This window comes from Trachinotus anak, unplaced genomic scaffold, assembly GCF_046630095.1.
Source record: "Trachinotus anak isolate AG129_WGS33_773 ecotype Australia unplaced genomic scaffold, CSIRO_AGI_Tana_v1 ptg000003l, whole genome shotgun sequence".
NCBI classification, from domain to species: Eukaryota; Metazoa; Chordata; class Actinopteri; order Carangiformes; family Carangidae; genus Trachinotus; species Trachinotus anak.
The window spans coordinates 1,080,711-1,097,290 of NW_027273854.1; the positions used below are offsets into that span (position 1 = coordinate 1,080,711).

Here is a 16,580-nt window from a genome sequence, read left to right on the forward strand (position 1 = left end):
GTTTGCTTTGAAACAGAAGAAATAGTTTTCTGTATGAGCAGACCAGGTCATCTTCCCAATTGCTTACATATTTGTTCGAATCACGTATTTGTGCCTGCACTTTTCTATGCAGATAAATAATATTTCATAATAAATTAATGCTCTAATTTAATACATTTTCTTCAACATATGCAAAACAGCACACAAAGAACAAAGCGTAAAAAAATCATTCAGTATGCTATCTACAAAACTTAAAGGTGCATTTTTTAACATGTGCATATCTGCTTTATTTTTTAAATAAGACCATGAAGACAAACTTGATTTTGTTATTTGACAAATTATTGACTATTGCTGGTTCAAAAAATACAGTTGACTGTGTATAAAGCCACACCCCCCCTTAGTTACTGTTGCTATGTGGGTTAAGCCCCACCCCCCTTAGTTACTGTTGCTATGTGGGTTAAACTGTCCTCTCTCACACAGCACATTAGCACTTTAAATGCTATCAGGGAAGATTCACCATATGTTCTTTTTAAGTACAGTTTTTTCTGGCTGAAAGGGCAACTCTCACTCTCAGATTTTATTAGCTGTAGCTTGCTAACTAGTGAAGCTAACATTCACACTACTCCATGAATCGGTTGAAAAAAGGCAGAATCTACAGCTGACATTTTAAGGTCTCCAGCTGAGTTGTTTTCAGTCTTAACATGCACTTGATAACTGCACACATGATACTATGCTAAAAAACTGAAGACAAAGCTAACACTGCAGTGTTGCTGTGTAGAGCTAGCTTAGTTATTCCAGGTATTATAAGACAGTTTTAAGATCAGACTGTTATTCTGTTTGGCTGTTTAGCCCATGAACTTGTATTTTAAACCCACTGGCTTAGTTGCTACCGTTAGCTTAAACTGTGATAGCATCCAGCACACAGTGGGTTAATACTACACCACTGGACGTGAGTGACGCATAGCTGACCCCACAAAATAATGTATTTAGTTAGAATAAATAATTTACTTCTTGATCATGGCATTAATGTTCATAGTTACCGTTGCTAAGTTGCCATTGAACAATCACTGCTCAGGGGCGAGGTTTAAAAAAACAGTCAACAGTATTTCATAAAATATTTTCAATCGTAATGATTCATTTTTGACTTTGATTAATTTCTAATTCAAGTAGCTTCCAGTGTCCATGGCCAATTCTTTATGTTCAGACATTAATGCTTCATATTTACAAAATGACCTTTGAGGCCGCTCTGACAAAACGTATCTTCTCACTCACAAAACAAGTCAACATTTGGTCTATATAAGCAGTACAGTTAATAACATGTATATGTTTACGGAACATCAATATATGATGTGTAAAGGAAAAATATTACTCTGGAAAAATAAATTAATTAATTTAAAACTTTTTTTTTTCTCATAGCCACTCAATTAACATTATAATGGCTTCTCAAGTCTGGGTCTAAAACTGAAATAAATATTTGTGCTCAGGAGGGAAATCTAAACATTTGACTGTTGTTTTTTCTCATACAGTGCATACTTCATAGACAGCTATTCTGGCATTGTCAGGCAGTATTAGTTTAGGTTTAGGTAAGATACATGTCACATTCATTCTACTGCAAATGTAATGTATACTACAGTATTTTTTAAAATTCAGAATGAGTTCAGTTCACTGTGGGGGTATTAGGCTAAAGCTGGGAGTTAGATATTCAGTACTGAAGAAACACACAATGCAGTTCAGTTTGTAGAGTAGAAGATGTAATAAAATGCCTTTTCCCAGTCCAGTCTCTAAGGACATGTTCACAACATTCAGAGGAGGAAAACAAGAGACTGAACCAAACAGAAAGGAGGAGGGAGATTCTCCGTCACACTCAGCTGTGCTTTAGAACTCGTGTCTGTGATACATGTCTGGATCGTAGTATTTGGTGACCACCACTCTGTTGGCAAACTTGCGGCCGGTGAGGGCTTGCATGGCTTTCTGACAGTCTGCAGCAGACACGTACTCCACAAAGATCTGCAATCAAGATCAGTCGGTATGAAGATCAGAGACGGGCCTTACACATCTTAAGGTCCTGATAAACATTATGTACGGCCGTGAAACATGTTTTTGTTTTTTTTTTTCAAAAGGCTGTAATTAGGTTTATATGTAAATGAATGTATAGGGATGAATGTCAGGAATTGAGATTCAGGTATTTTCAAGGATTTCTTGTCAAATCTGTGCTTCACCAAGATCCCAAAACTAGTCTGTAGGGGCTTAGATTATTGAGTTTTACCAGCATTGTTGTTCATTTGTCACTGAATGTAACCTGAGCTTTTACAGAAATGCTGTTTGTCCTTTCCTCTGAGTTTATTCCAACCCTGCAGCCACCACACAGCAGCAGGATCGATCTGTCCCCTCCAAACTGAGAGGCAGAGGTGCTGTGTGAAAGTGGTAACTTCATTAATTATTTCAATCTTGGCCAGGATCTCATGGTAATTCATGTTCACTGTTTATAATGTGAAACCATTATAACATATTATTATATTATACATTATAACATCATAACTGTTGTCCACAGGAAGTTTAAAAATCTTTGAATCTTAGTGCAAAGTGCAGCTAAAAATGTTTCCACTTAGAAAAAAAGGGTCCAATATAAACCTGTGTTCAGTTCAAATGTGAACAAGAGGTTAATAAAGAAGCAACGTTTAGTCTCACAAAGCCATGCTACATGGTGAGCTATGATATCTTTGTTATCACAGCAACAATGACGCTGCAGCTTCATGACCTCTTTATGTAGCAGCTTTGTTCAGGCGGCAACAGCCACCACGTTTTTCCTGTTTAAAATCATAAGCAAAGACCAATAACATCCTTTAATGGTGTTTTGTGGAGTTAATACCGAGTCTAAACTTAAAAAATAAAATATAAAATGTAAATAAAAGCAACTGTACAGACACAGGACTCACCTTTCCACAGCCGGGGACTTCCACACCGTCGACAGGCCGCGGGATCTCGATGGAGCGGACGCTGCCGTACTTGCAGCACTCCTCGCGGATGTCTTCCAGGATCTCTTCGTAGTCTTCGTCGTCCACCAGCTCCTCAGGCATCACCATGTTGAGAAGGCACAGCACCTCCGTGGGCATGCCAGAGTTCTGCAGCCTCTGAAGCCCGGGGACCTGCAGCGTCACCGGGGTCTCTATGATGGAGGTCTGCGGGCAGAGGAAGAGTCGGTTATGTACAAATACTCAGCGCTGTGAAGAAGTAAGAAATCAGTCCAGACTCACGTCACAGCCTTCACACCCACCACCCAGAGTGCAGTTTGATCCTGACAGGCTTTCTCAACATTTTGACACATCACAGCAGGAAAAGCACAAGTGACTGTGGAAAACCTTTTCTCAGGAGACACAGGATTTCTCACCATAAATACAGTCTGATTTTTAAAGATAAGTGTGGATTTACACATTTGTGTGTATATGCTCTTTTTTGTTGTTATTCTTATTTTTTTTTGAATACACTCACCCACTCCTGAGCCGTCTTATCTGAGTTATGTTTCCACTCTTATCCTTATCTCCCTTATTTATTTTTTAGCACTTAATTTTTTTCTTTATTTTTGTCAATTTTTATCTATTATTTTTTCTTTTACTTATTTTTTTTCTTTTCTTATTTCTCCTTCCTTTTCAATTGTTTATCTTGGATAATGTTCTAATTCCAAACATGATCCTTATACCTTCATATCATCTGTTTTATACCTGAAAAATGTTTAATATAAATTATATAAATTTATAATTCTTTCTTACCATGAATATGAAAAACTTCCTTTTGCTCAATAAAACATATTTGAAAATCAAAATAAAATGAATAAAATACACATGGCCGTGTTTTAATGGTGCAGTGACAAGTACAAACCGGCACGTTTGGGTCATGTAGGTGCAGCAGCAGAAAGAGCTGAAGGGCTGGGCGGAGGTGCGCATGAATCGGAGGGTGTGGTGATTAATAAACACTCTCAGGAACAGCTGTGACAGTCAGAACTGGGCTGATATTCCATAATATCAAATATCACCATATTTCCTGCCATGTGCAATGTTTTCCATAACATGGTCTTTTATTTATCTTTTGAGGTTTTGCACAGTCTGACTTCCATTTCTCTGCTTAGCTTCATGTAGATTTTACCTTGAAATGTGACAAATAAAACTTTGAGCTGCCGTTTAGTGGCAGCATTGCTTTGGCCTGAAACATCCAATAAAATACAATAATATAATCATCTTAAAAAAGCCCCCAGCTAAACCTATTTTTCATTTCCACATGTTGGACTTCATGAAATTGTCAGACAGGTTAATGTTGTTTTCAGACACATGGATTAATGCAGTTATTTGTGACACTCATAGTTTACTGAAACACTTGGAACAGAACCGTTGTCATTATTTTTAATAACATCTGTGCTTTTCCTGCAACGACCTTTAAAAAGCGTTGAGGGTAGACGTCCTACTCACAGGATTGGCGTTTTTAGCTCCCACGCTCGCCCTCTGGACGATCAGCTTTTTGTCTCCCAGCTGCATTCCATTGAGCCCAGCGACTGCCTGATGAAGATGGCGCAGAGATCTCAGAGCCGCCGATCAAACACACACAACAGATGAGCTTAACACAGAGAGGTCGTACGCCATCGTTACCTGATCAGTGGCGCTGATGTCGACGTATTCACAAAAGGCGTAACCTTTTGACAGTGACGTGGCACTGTCCTTCACAAGATTGAACGCTTTGAGCGGCCCAAATGACGTCAAGAGCTCCTTCACCTGCACAACAGATTCACACAGCGAGATATGAGACTGACAGCTCACAGTGAACATCATGTGTTATTGTACAGAGTGAATTCTAAATGTCCATTTGATAGTCAAAATCAGAAAACAGGGAACGGACTGAAAATGTTTAATCTACTGTTTTTAGCAACAAGATTAACAGAAACAAAATGTATGTGATTAAATACATTTTGCTGTCCCAGTTTGTACATGTGCATTTCATATATAATGGATGTGCATTGCTAGAAGAGACAGTGTGTAAGATCATCTGGAAAACAACTGCAAATAACGATTATCTTCATCAGCACTTATTCTGCAGGTTGTTTTTCTAATGCCCCTCAAAATCCAGGGGTCTGAAACCCAACATGGTGAATTTACTGTTGTGACAGACTACAAAAAATTCACATTTGAGAGGCTGGAATCAGTAATTTTGGGAAAATTTGCTTAAAAAAAATAAGTTAAAAACAATTAATCAATTAGCAGAATTCAATAATTTCCCAATAGAGTTGTTCCAATACCAATAGTAAATCTCTGAAATACCTCTGGTACTGCCTAATATATGGTATGGGTCTAAGTCTATGCACTGATCTTACACCATGAAAGCTTTTCATAAACTTTATAGTTTCACACTTGGATAAAACAGCAGATTTCCCAGAAATCAATTCTTCTTCGCCCTCTTCGTAGCCTACACAGGAAGTTGTGCTACTGTTTCACAGCGGAGAAGAAGAATTTATTTCTGGTTAATAGTGTAACATGAGATGTTAGGAAAATGTCAGTGATTTGGCAACATGTCCCACTGGTGAAAAGGCAAAGTGTGCAGGGCTTTAATTTCACGGGTGTGGGAGTTGTTGTTGTTGTTTATATATAGATGCAATTTTTATGATTGTCAGTCAAACGAGATAATAAAAGAAAGATTCTATGTCATTCATGCACCTGTTCATGTTGTACAAAGGCCACACAACAAGGACGGTCACATCAGGGTTAGTGGGATACAGCTGGTAACTGTCTTTTTTATTTAAAGCATTGGTATCAGATCAGTGCTCCGATCAGGTGATACACAAGCTCAGGTGTTGGAACCAGTACTGGGAAGAAAAAAATGGTATCGGAACATCTCTATTGTCCATTGATCAGCTAATTGATGAATCGACTAATCATGTTTCTGAGACCCAGTTATACATTAGACAGCGATGAGTCTCACATTCAGAGATTCAGAGGCTTGTTTTGAGAAGAAGCTCAGCAGTAAAAGGCTCGTGTTGAGGAGGAAATAAAAAACTGATTTTACGTGAAGTGGTTTAAGTGACTCTCTGGTGGTGACTGCACCAGAACAGCCAGACAATATGATTAAACACTCTTACCTTTACATTACAATATGAACACACCCCCACCCCTCAAAAAAACTCACCACCACCACCAACAACAACTACATCTCCAAATCCTAATGATCAGTCCTTAACCCATAATCCCCGGGTCCTAAACGCGCTCCAAAAGCATGATGGGAGAAAGAAAGCAGCCAGTAAGGGAGCCTGCTGGCTCGGAGTGTATCCGTGTGAGGACCAGAATGTCTTACTTGCCTTGTGTTACATGTTGGCATGGCAGCAGTAGATGAGTACTACTGAACAAATTATGAGCGCAGACTTAACGATCTTACAGGCCCCTAGCTGGGGACAAAGTGGGGGAACAAAAATGAAAGAGCTGTGAGTATCAACGCAGTGGCAGTGACTGCAAGTAATATATATATATATATATATATTTTTTAAAAAAGTCAGTGAATAATATACATCAGGCTACATGTGCTCTGTGAACTAATGAAGAGTTAATGAGACAGAATGGACAGTTAGAATTAAATTCACTGTGTAATTCACATCATCTGCTCACCTGGGAGCAAAGATGGAGCTCGACTCTCAAACTGCTTTTTACTTTAAATTTTGATATTCTCAAAGAAAAAGTCCACCCCCAGGTTCTCTTCTATTTTTAATCATGGATCATTTACCATGTACACTGCAGTTCTGGTGTTAAGTGACTTTGTGTTGTATCCGCTTTCACTCAGCCTGGTTTTAAAGGTGACCAACAGGAACCACCAGAAACCACCAGAAACTGAGCCTACACATGTTTAAAGTAGGACTTCCCAAACAGAAATGGATTTTTAGGCTGATACTGATTTTGATATTTGAGAATTTGAAAAAATAAAAGTAATTATTTTTTCATAATCAACAATCTTGTCATCTCTCTTCAATTTGTTCTTTAAATAATTAAGATACATTTTTCATTAGAAAAATCAACCTGACAGTTCTATTATGTAACAGAGACTGAATCACCTGAACCCACAGACACAGAACTGCAGAGCTCAGTCATTCCCTTCCTGAGGGCCGGGGCCCACTGGTGGGTCATGAAGGTATTGCAAGTAGGGAGACAAATCATTTTCAAAACAGTGCAATTTTGGTGAAATAGTAAATTTCATTATGTAAATAATTATTGGTTCATTTAACTTAATTATTTGAAAAATCTAATATTACTTATGTTCTATATCTTTTAAAATGAAATTATGTTTACTGACATAACAAATGTTTAAATATTGCTTCGATCACTGCGATGAGCCAGTGAACTTTCACCTCGCTGCTGGATCGTCGTTCACCTGCCTGCTCTCTCAGTCTGACTGCGCAATAAAAGATTACATCCAGTGGGACGCCAACATTTTTCAGATTTTCAAGCAGGTCATGAGTTGGAAAAGGTTGATATAAATATAGTATAGCTGATTAAATCTGAACACACAGCCACAGTCTTATTCAAAATAAACCTGTTGTAATGGAAACATCCTGATCTACTAACCATCCGGAGACAGAGGAACCGGAACAACTGTGAGCCTATAAAAAACACCTGAGGCACTGACACCAAAACCATTTCACGCTCCATGATTAACGTTTCCCTCCCAAAATCACATTAAAACCTGTTATTTTTAGCAGGTGGACTTTTTCTTTGAAAATCCTGAGTCAAATGAATGAGGAGCAACACTCAGGCCTAAATACCACACAGAGATAACTACATGTCTCTAATGTAAGTATACTGGACTTTGCTTACCTTTCCTAAATCAGTTTGCTTAACATGAGAAAGGTATAAGCAGTTTACTGAGATAGCCAAGTCACAAAAAGCCTTCTTATAATATTCTTGTATAATTAACAACAGTATAAACACTGTATGTTTAATATCAGATAGATTTAGCAAAATAAAAGCTTTGGCAATAGACATTTATTTTGAAAAAATGCTAATGATGTATAGAAGTTGTTCATTGTGAGTATTTTAAAATATCAGATACACAGTCACAGATACAGTCATTAAATACTAACCTGTTTATCTTTCCCTCATACTGTGTGTTTATTTGTATTTATACTGTGGCGTCTTTCACTTCAGCTATTTTGACTTTTGTGTGTCAGTGAGATCAAAACCTCAGCAAGTGAGAGAAAAAACTGAGGAAACATGAGTGCACCTGTTCATTCTGCTCTCAATTAAATACCTGGTCGTCATTGAGATAGTTAGGAAGGCCTCCTATGAACAGTTTATGGGGGGAATCTGGAACGACGGTGGAGACGACACCTGCACAAAAATCACAAGAACTTCAATCAAAGTTTTCTACATCACATAGCAGAACTTGTTCTTTTAAAAACACCAGCATCAAACCTGGGACGTGGAAAGCTGGCTGCTCCGAGATCCCGGGCAGAGGTCGGTAGTCGTGAGGTCGTCTAATCTTCAGCGACTGACCCTGGAAAATGATTCCGTCGAAGGCCATGGCCTGAGTCGTCTCGTCCACAGACCGAAACTAGAAAATAAAAACCACTGTGAGACTCCTGCTGCACAGTTTCCTCACAGTAACATGATGATGATGATGATGAAGGAGGAGAGCACACCTCCTGATGCTTTTTGATAAAGAATTTCAGGGCAAGTTTTCTGTTTCCGTCATGGTCACACACAGCTACACACCCACAGCTCTGTCTGACCTGTCAGGTGTGTTCTTTATAACAATAACTGCAGTCGCCCCAGATCTGTCCGGGCAGCAGACTGACATATCTGAGGCTGGAGTTCTTCCACCTTGGGGAGGTCAAGTCTGTCTGACAACAGGACCAAGAGTCTACAGCCCTGCAAGAAGCTCTGTAAGGCCGGGGACACACTGGATGCGTGGTGTGTGAAGGCGGCTCCATTTGTTAACGCGTCAGAGCAGACACGCGTACGGCCATCTCCCGCCTCACGGCCGCGTCGCCTGGTCTACAGGCTCAGAGTCTCGTCACGGAAAAATAACCATTAACCATTTTAGCAGCTGCTTGTGGAGACTGTGTTTTTTAAGTGACGTTTTCTGTCAAATATGAATCAGAAATTAATTTATAATGAATAGAAATCCAACATTCAAGTATCCTGCAAACTCCATGTAGACAGAGCTGCAGCAGACACGCTGCCTGTATGGACACACGTGCACGAGGCAGTGTGTTCCTGCTGTAAGGCTGCACCTACACACACTGGTTACAGGTGTTTAGCCATAAAGTCACTGTGATTCATCCTCTGTGGACCATGGACCACTTTTCACGACAATCCATCCAGTTGTTGTAGAGATATTTAGTCTGGACCAAAGTGGTGCAGCCGACTGACTTTGTCATCAGTAGAGCGACAATGCTATCGTGGCTAACAACAGCAGACAAACATCTGTACAGAAAACACCTGGAGAGACAACGATGGAGCTCTATGGCAAAGACTAATGAGCTCAATCAGTTTACATATTTGTTCGGAGGATAAATCCAACGTTAGTTTGTTTTTTTGCAGGATTTCTCACAACAACGAAAATAAACTACATCCCCGGCCTTATCTGTTTTGTTGCAGAAACATGAAGTGGATGAATGGGGATCAGAAACACATACCTCTAGAAAAGCAAAGTTTTTATCCTGATTAATCTGCACAGCAAGTACAGGGTTACTTGGCGCTTGTGAGAGGCCTGCAAGCCGCATCTGAGCGTTAAAGAACTCGGCCATGGACTCCTGTGGAGGAAGGAAACACGGTGACTGGACACTCTGGACAAACTTTACTGTGTCAAGTAGAAACATTACAGGAGCCACTGGAGACTTTACCTCGGTCACCCCAAAGGGAATATTTCCAACATACAGGCGTCTGGCTTGTCTTGTCATCTGACTGCCCACTATGGGCACTTGTGTCGGTGCTGCAGCCACTCCAGTGGTGGTGGACGTTGCCAGCAGAGCTATTGTTGGTATCTGCCCGGCGGCTGTCGGGAACATAAAGGACACAGCTTCTCCTTCAGCTACAGCTACGGCTCGTCAGCCTCCGCAACATTTTCTAGGTGACTCATATGAATATATTATATAATTTATGGTTTTTTATAACCCCAGAAAAACACCTGCAACAACCTGTACTTCTTTACAGTATATATCTTAGAGATCCTGGAATTCAGTGGTGGATGACATGGATAAAAAAGCTCAAGCACAATATTTATTATTTTATTTTATTATCTCATTTTCCTGGAAAATCAATTGAAACAAGGATAAAAACCAGACAGGACATTCTGTTTGTGGCTAATCCAGAAGATTAAATACCTGACAAATCAATGCCACACTGACTGAAAACTACATATTACCATAAAGCAGATCTCCTTATTGATAAGTCTCACACTGTGGGCCTCCCACCAGATAAAACTGTGCCCCCCACAACCCCCACATGTCCACAGGTTTTCAGCAGATGGCAGAAATCTGTATATGAAATGTCTCAGTGTTTGAGGAAGGAAAGAACCATGTCGACAGGAGACTGTGATCAGTTCTTCTTCTTCTGTTGTTATTGTTATCATGAACACAGTTCTCATTATATGGGAGCTATAATGAGTCGTTTCTGTCACGACTGCAGCCCTGTCCTTTTAGCCTGTATTTGTTTATAAGTTGGCTCCATTAACAGTTTGCAGAATAAGCGGTAAGCAGCTCCTGTCTGGAGCGTACCTGTGGATGTTCAGACAATTATCACTGGATTCATTTAAGACTGAAGAAAATATAAAAACATGACAATTGTGAGGCAAGTTCTGGAGTTAAATTAAGCGTCTTTTTTCTGTGGTTTCTATGTCGATTTATGAACTTTTATTCATGTTAGACATTGTGATACATTGAGATAATGATATCTTCAGAAAGTATAAGTCACAATGAATCTAAAAATGTGTTTCATCTCTGTGTGTTCAGATTTGACTGAGGTATGACTCTCAGACGGAGTACAGAGATTGGTGCGGATTGCAGCGATCAGGTGTTAAAGGTTTTAAAGAAACCCCTGTTTAGCTGGGATATTTAAACCACAGTATAAATGCACAGTAAAATCTTTAAGCTGAATCTTACACCTCTGTGGAACTATGTGCTCTAACCACTGGACCTTTGAGTCGCCCGAACCCGAACCTGGTCTCAGGTCTGACCTGGTTTCATCCCTTTTGGGAGCAGAACTACAGCCTTGTTCAGGTCTTCACACAAGTTCAAAAACAAAACTACATGCTGGTAGGTGCTGCTCTGAAGAAGTCTGACTCCGACACTGAACAAGCACAGAGAACATGAGAGGAGGTACCTTGCATAGCTTTATATTGCATTGGTGTGATGTGTTCAAAGCCAGGAGGAGGCACGTCCCAGTATTTGCAGGTCCTTTTCTTCCTTGTTCGCCTCGGAGAGTGACTAGACACAGAAAACACACAGAATGACAGCTCCAGCAGGAGAGGACAATATCATGCATTTAATATTTAATCTAATTTATTATTTTATGGACTGTTTGCATTTGACACAACTATGCTGCATTAAAGACCCACGATGTAAACACACCTGCAGGTGAAGTTGTATAATAATAAATAAAGTAATTGTAATAAAGTGTTGTGTTGTGTGACCAAAAACTAGTTCCAACCAATTCCAGGTTAAATGTTAATTGTAACACCTGTGTTTCTCCTGCTAAGACAGGTCTGCAGTGAAAGTCTATTAAAACAGAACTTTATTAGAAAACAGTACATGAACTCAGTCCACTGAGTCTCGGCTCATCTGGATGGACCCACTGTTGATTCATGCTGACACTGGTGTATTTTCACATTAAAATGCTGTCGCTGCAGCTGTGCTCTGCCTCTGGATCTGGAGCGCAGGAGGCAGCTCTCACCCACTGACCTGTGCTTCTTGTGGTCCCGGGAGGAGCTCCGGCGGTCCCGGCTCTTCCTGTCTCTGCTGCGGCTGCGTTTCTCTCGGCTGCGACTCCCTCGGTCTTTGCTCCAGCTGCGATGTTTGTCTCCTCGGCCCGGAGATCCACTGCGACTCCTCTTCTTGTGTCTCTCTCTTTCTCGTTCTGTGTGATCAGGAAAAAAAAAGTGACAAGAAATATTTACTATAGGTTTGCCAATAATTACTGTAAATTCATCTGGTGATTAGTCCCACTGCAATTTCCCCAGAATCTGCAGTGTCTAGTTAATATTCTGATGTTTTTATTGGTTTTTCAAACTCTTACTTTATAATTCCAAAGCCCACATCCTTCCCACAAACAGTCCCTGGAGGACCAGCAAACAAACACACAAGCTATTAAAACACTAAACAAAAAAGATGAGTGCCACAGTGATTCTACAGGGGTGTGGGGATGAGCCACAGGCATTAGGTTATATTTCTTGTACGACAGACATGTTCACAGTAGCCCAGGAATGGTTTCTACACTTTGTGGAATTTATCACTTGAGTGATAAACCTGAGCTTTTACAACCTCAGATGAACCATCAGCACAGCAGCTGTGTGCAGAGCTGGATTCCCAACTGAAATCAATATGAGCCACAGTAAAAGCCACAGAACTGGGTTCTGGTTCTGCTCAAAAAAAAAAAAAAACGATTCATACCTGAGATCCTCCACATGAATGTTCAGTTACACCACTGACAGGTTGGATCAGTCTCTGGATAAAGTTGGGCTACCTACCTTCGTCTCCATGGTTACTGTCACCGCACTTTTCCCTTTGCTCCTGTCATCATCACTACGACCACTAGATGTCGCCTAGCAACAGAACCTGACTCTGGGTCATAGTGACCTGCTGACAGACGACCTGTGGGCTCGTTTTCACAATTATTCTCATAATTTATTTTTTTGCGTCTGGTATAATCTATGAGTTGAATATTAATTTAAACTCCACTGCTCTATCTCACTACACCTCGATGTATCATTTATGTTCATTACTAATTAGCGTAACAGTTATTTTATTGAATAATTTATCAATATTTCAGACTTTAAAATGTCAGAAAACAGCTAAGAATGTCCAAGACAATTCCCTAAAGCCCAAGGTGATGATGTTTTTAATCCAACAGTCTGAACAAAAATTATAATATTATTATATTTATTTCCTCACATTAAAGAAGCTGAAATTAGGGAATGTTTGGCATTCTTGCCTTAAAATGTTAAAATGATTAACTATCAATCATCACGATATTATTTTTCCATCCATTAATCGATCCACTACATCTACATTAGTTGTATTTATCTGTCATCTGCTCATAACTGGGACACTTTGTTCCAGTCATTTAAGCTTTTGGTTAAACTCTTGAATAGATTTGTGTGAGTGGGTTTAGTCTCCCATCACTTGCACTGAACATACAGGTGCTGGTCATATAATTAGAATATCATGAAAAAGTTGATTTATTTCAGTAATTACATTCAAAAAGTGAAACTTGTATATTATATTCATTCATTCCACACAGACTGATATATTTCAAATATTTATTTCTTTTCATTTTGATGATTATAACTGACAACTAATGAAAACCACAAATTCAGTATCTCAGAAAATTAGAATATTACTTAAGACCAATACAAAAAAAGGATTTTTAGAAATGTTGACCAACTGAAAAGTATGAACATGAAAAGTATGAGCATGTACAGCACTCAATACTTGGTTGGGGCTCCTTTTGCCTGAATAACTGCAGCAATGTGGCGTGGCATGGAGTCGATCAGTCTGTGGCACTGCTCAGGTGTTATGATAGTGGCCTTCAGCTCTTCTGCATTGTTGGGTCTGGCGTATCGCATCTTCCTCTTCACAATACCCCATAGATTTTCTATGGGGTTAAGGTCAGGCGAGTTTGCTGGCCAATTAAGAACAGGGATACCATGGTCCTTAAACCAGGTACTGGTAGCTTTGGCACTGTGTGCAGGTGCCAAGTCCTGTTGGAAAATGAAATCTGCATCTCCATAAAGTCGGTCAGCAGCAGGAAGCATGAAGTGCTCTAAAACGTCTTGGTAGACGGCTGCGTTGACCTTGGACCTCAGAAAACACAGTGGACCAACACCAGCAGATGACATGGCACCCCAAACCATCACTGACTGTGGAAACTTTACACTGGACCTCAGGCAACATGGATTCTGTGCCTCTCCTCTCTTCCTCCAGACTCTGGGACCTTGATTTCCAAAGGAAATGCAAAATTTACTTTCATCAGAGAACATAACTTTGGACCACTCAGCAGCAGTCCAGTCCTTTTTGTCTTTAGCCCAGGCGAGACGCTTCTGAGGCTGTCTCTTGTTCAAGAGTGGCTTGACACAAGGAATGCGACAGCGGAAACCCATGTCTTGCATACGTCTGTGCGTGGTGGTTCTTGAAGCGCTGACTCCAGCTGCAGTCCACTCTTTGTGAATCTCCCCCACATTTTTGAATGGGTTTTGTTTCACAATCCTCTCCAGGGTGTGGTTATCCCTATTGCTTGTACACTTTTTTCTACCACATGTTTTCCTTCCCTTCGCCTCTCTATTAATGTGCTTGGACACAGAGCCCTGTGAACAGCCAGCCTCTTTAGCAATGACCTTTTGTGTCTTGCCCTCCTTGTGCAAGGTGTCAATGGTCGTCTTTTGGACAACTGTCAGGTCAGCCGTCTTCCCCATGATTGTGTAGCTACAGAACTAGACTGAGAGACCATTTAAAAGCCTTTGCAGGTGTTTTGAGTTAATTAGCTGATTAGAGTGTGGCACCAGGTGTCTTCAATATTGAACCTTTTCACAATATTCTAATTTTCTGAGATACTGAATTTGTGGTTTTCATTAGTTGTCAGTTATAATCATCAAAATTAAAAGAAATAAACACTTGAAATATATCAGTCTGTGTGGAATGAATGTATTCATTATACAAGTTTCACTTTTTGAATGTAATTACTGAAATAAATCAACTTTTTCATGATATTCTAATTATATGACCAGCACCTGTACAGTGGGACCTTATGGGCACTGTCCTTTAATTGTTCCAACACAACTGAAACAATACCTCGCCACTGATTTGTGCTATTCCCCTGACACCAACAACAGTAATAATAACAATGACCTTTATCATCATCATCCCCATCATAACTGGGATTTACAAAGCGCTCCTATAAAAATAAAACTGTGTCACAAAACTTCACAATAACCAGAAAACACAGATCAGCTGATACATAAATAAAAATGTATGTGGACACCTGATAATTGTTTTAACTTGACGTGACTTGAAAAATAGAGAATATATCCTTTAATAATGGACCCCGAATTAAAAAGTAGATCATGGGGACTCAGAAAGTGTCACATTAAATTATTTCTACCTGCGTGTATCCACGTAGAAAAGGACGAGATTAGAAAGAAATGCAAGATTAAATGGGGTTTTGCATCTTGTCTCTCGCGCAGGAGAACAGACAGGAGATAAACCGTGTCCTCACACCGGCGCCCAGACTCCGTTCAGAATTGTGTTAAATTAGCAAACGGCTGTACGTCGGCTGGGGGGCGAAGATGAGACAGTAAATTTATGCTGACATGAAAAAGGCAAACGAGCTGAGTCACAGCGGAGAAAACTGCCCGGTAAAGTTGCTGACAGGTCGGTTATTCATTCATAAAATCACACGGGGAGCTGCTCTGCTAGCTTACAGACCGGACCGGGACACGGACACGCCGTCAACGCTCACCTTGTCGATTCTCGCTCAGCTGTTTCTCAAATTCCTCGAAATCCGACATTATACCGGTTATACTGCTGGGAACAAATATTTCAGGTTTGGCTTTTCTGAGGAGGGAGCGATGGACCCCAAGCCCGCTGTCAGTGCGGCGGAAACCCGGAGACTCCGGGAGTTAACACACACACAACATCCGGTTATCGCATTCAAAATAAAACCACCCAGCCAATCAGAGCACGCCACCTGGAGCCTTTTTCTATATTTCCTGACTGCAGAGTCTGTTAATTATTAAAGACAAATCTTTACTACACATAATCTTTTTGTGGTGTTTACCGAGTTAAAACAAACACATTTGTTGTTGGCTACATAAGGTTGCTGCCTAAAGCTGTACAAGAACTACAGGACTACAGGAGCCATGACCCACATGCTTTTATTGTGATGATGTCAACATCCGGTTACCCTTTCTAACTTTCATAACTTTATTGACAGAATTTTCGAGCCTTTAATTTCTTCTCCCTCTCTCTCTCTCTCTCTCTCTCTCTCTCTCTCTCTCTCACACACACACACACACACACACACACACTCAACCCTACTGACTGGGTCCTATCAGGTTTCCTGCTTCTTCATAATTTTTGCCACAAGTAACTGAGTAAAATCCTTAAAAATATCACAAAGCAGTAAATAGTCGTTAAATTCACTCACAGTGAACTTTTAAGTGCAGATATACTGCGTAGTAACAGTATATCATATACATGTACATACAGTATATGCATACAGACACACACATAAACATCCCAATGTGTAATGTCTTTGTAGCACTGTGTTGTGCACAGATGGATGGATCAATGACCCGGAGCCCCACATGACCCAGGTTCCCTCCACATCATCACACAGATATTTATACCCACAACACTGACTCTG

At 40.2% G+C, this 16,580-nt stretch overlaps 1 protein-coding gene across 1 annotated transcript; it reads right to left on the reverse strand.

The window, feature by feature from the left end:
* Positions 1 to 398: 398 nt before the first annotated feature.
* On the reverse strand, positions 399 to 16,039 carry LOC139609961 (splicing factor U2AF 65 kDa subunit-like). The gene is made up of 11 exons (XM_071465035.1): positions 15,675 to 16,039; positions 11,903 to 12,077; positions 11,325 to 11,428; positions 9,848 to 9,999; positions 9,641 to 9,757; positions 8,415 to 8,553; positions 8,251 to 8,330; positions 4,617 to 4,739; positions 4,440 to 4,526; positions 2,916 to 3,158; positions 399 to 1,986 (listed from the first exon to the last, which is right to left on the reverse strand). The coding sequence occupies exons 1-11, from the start codon at positions 15,721 to 15,723 to the stop codon at positions 1,855 to 1,857; spliced, it is 1,401 nt and encodes a 466-aa protein (XP_071321136.1). The 5' UTR covers positions 15,724 to 16,039; the 3' UTR covers positions 399 to 1,854.
* Between the last annotated feature and the right edge of the window lie 541 nt (positions 16,040 to 16,580).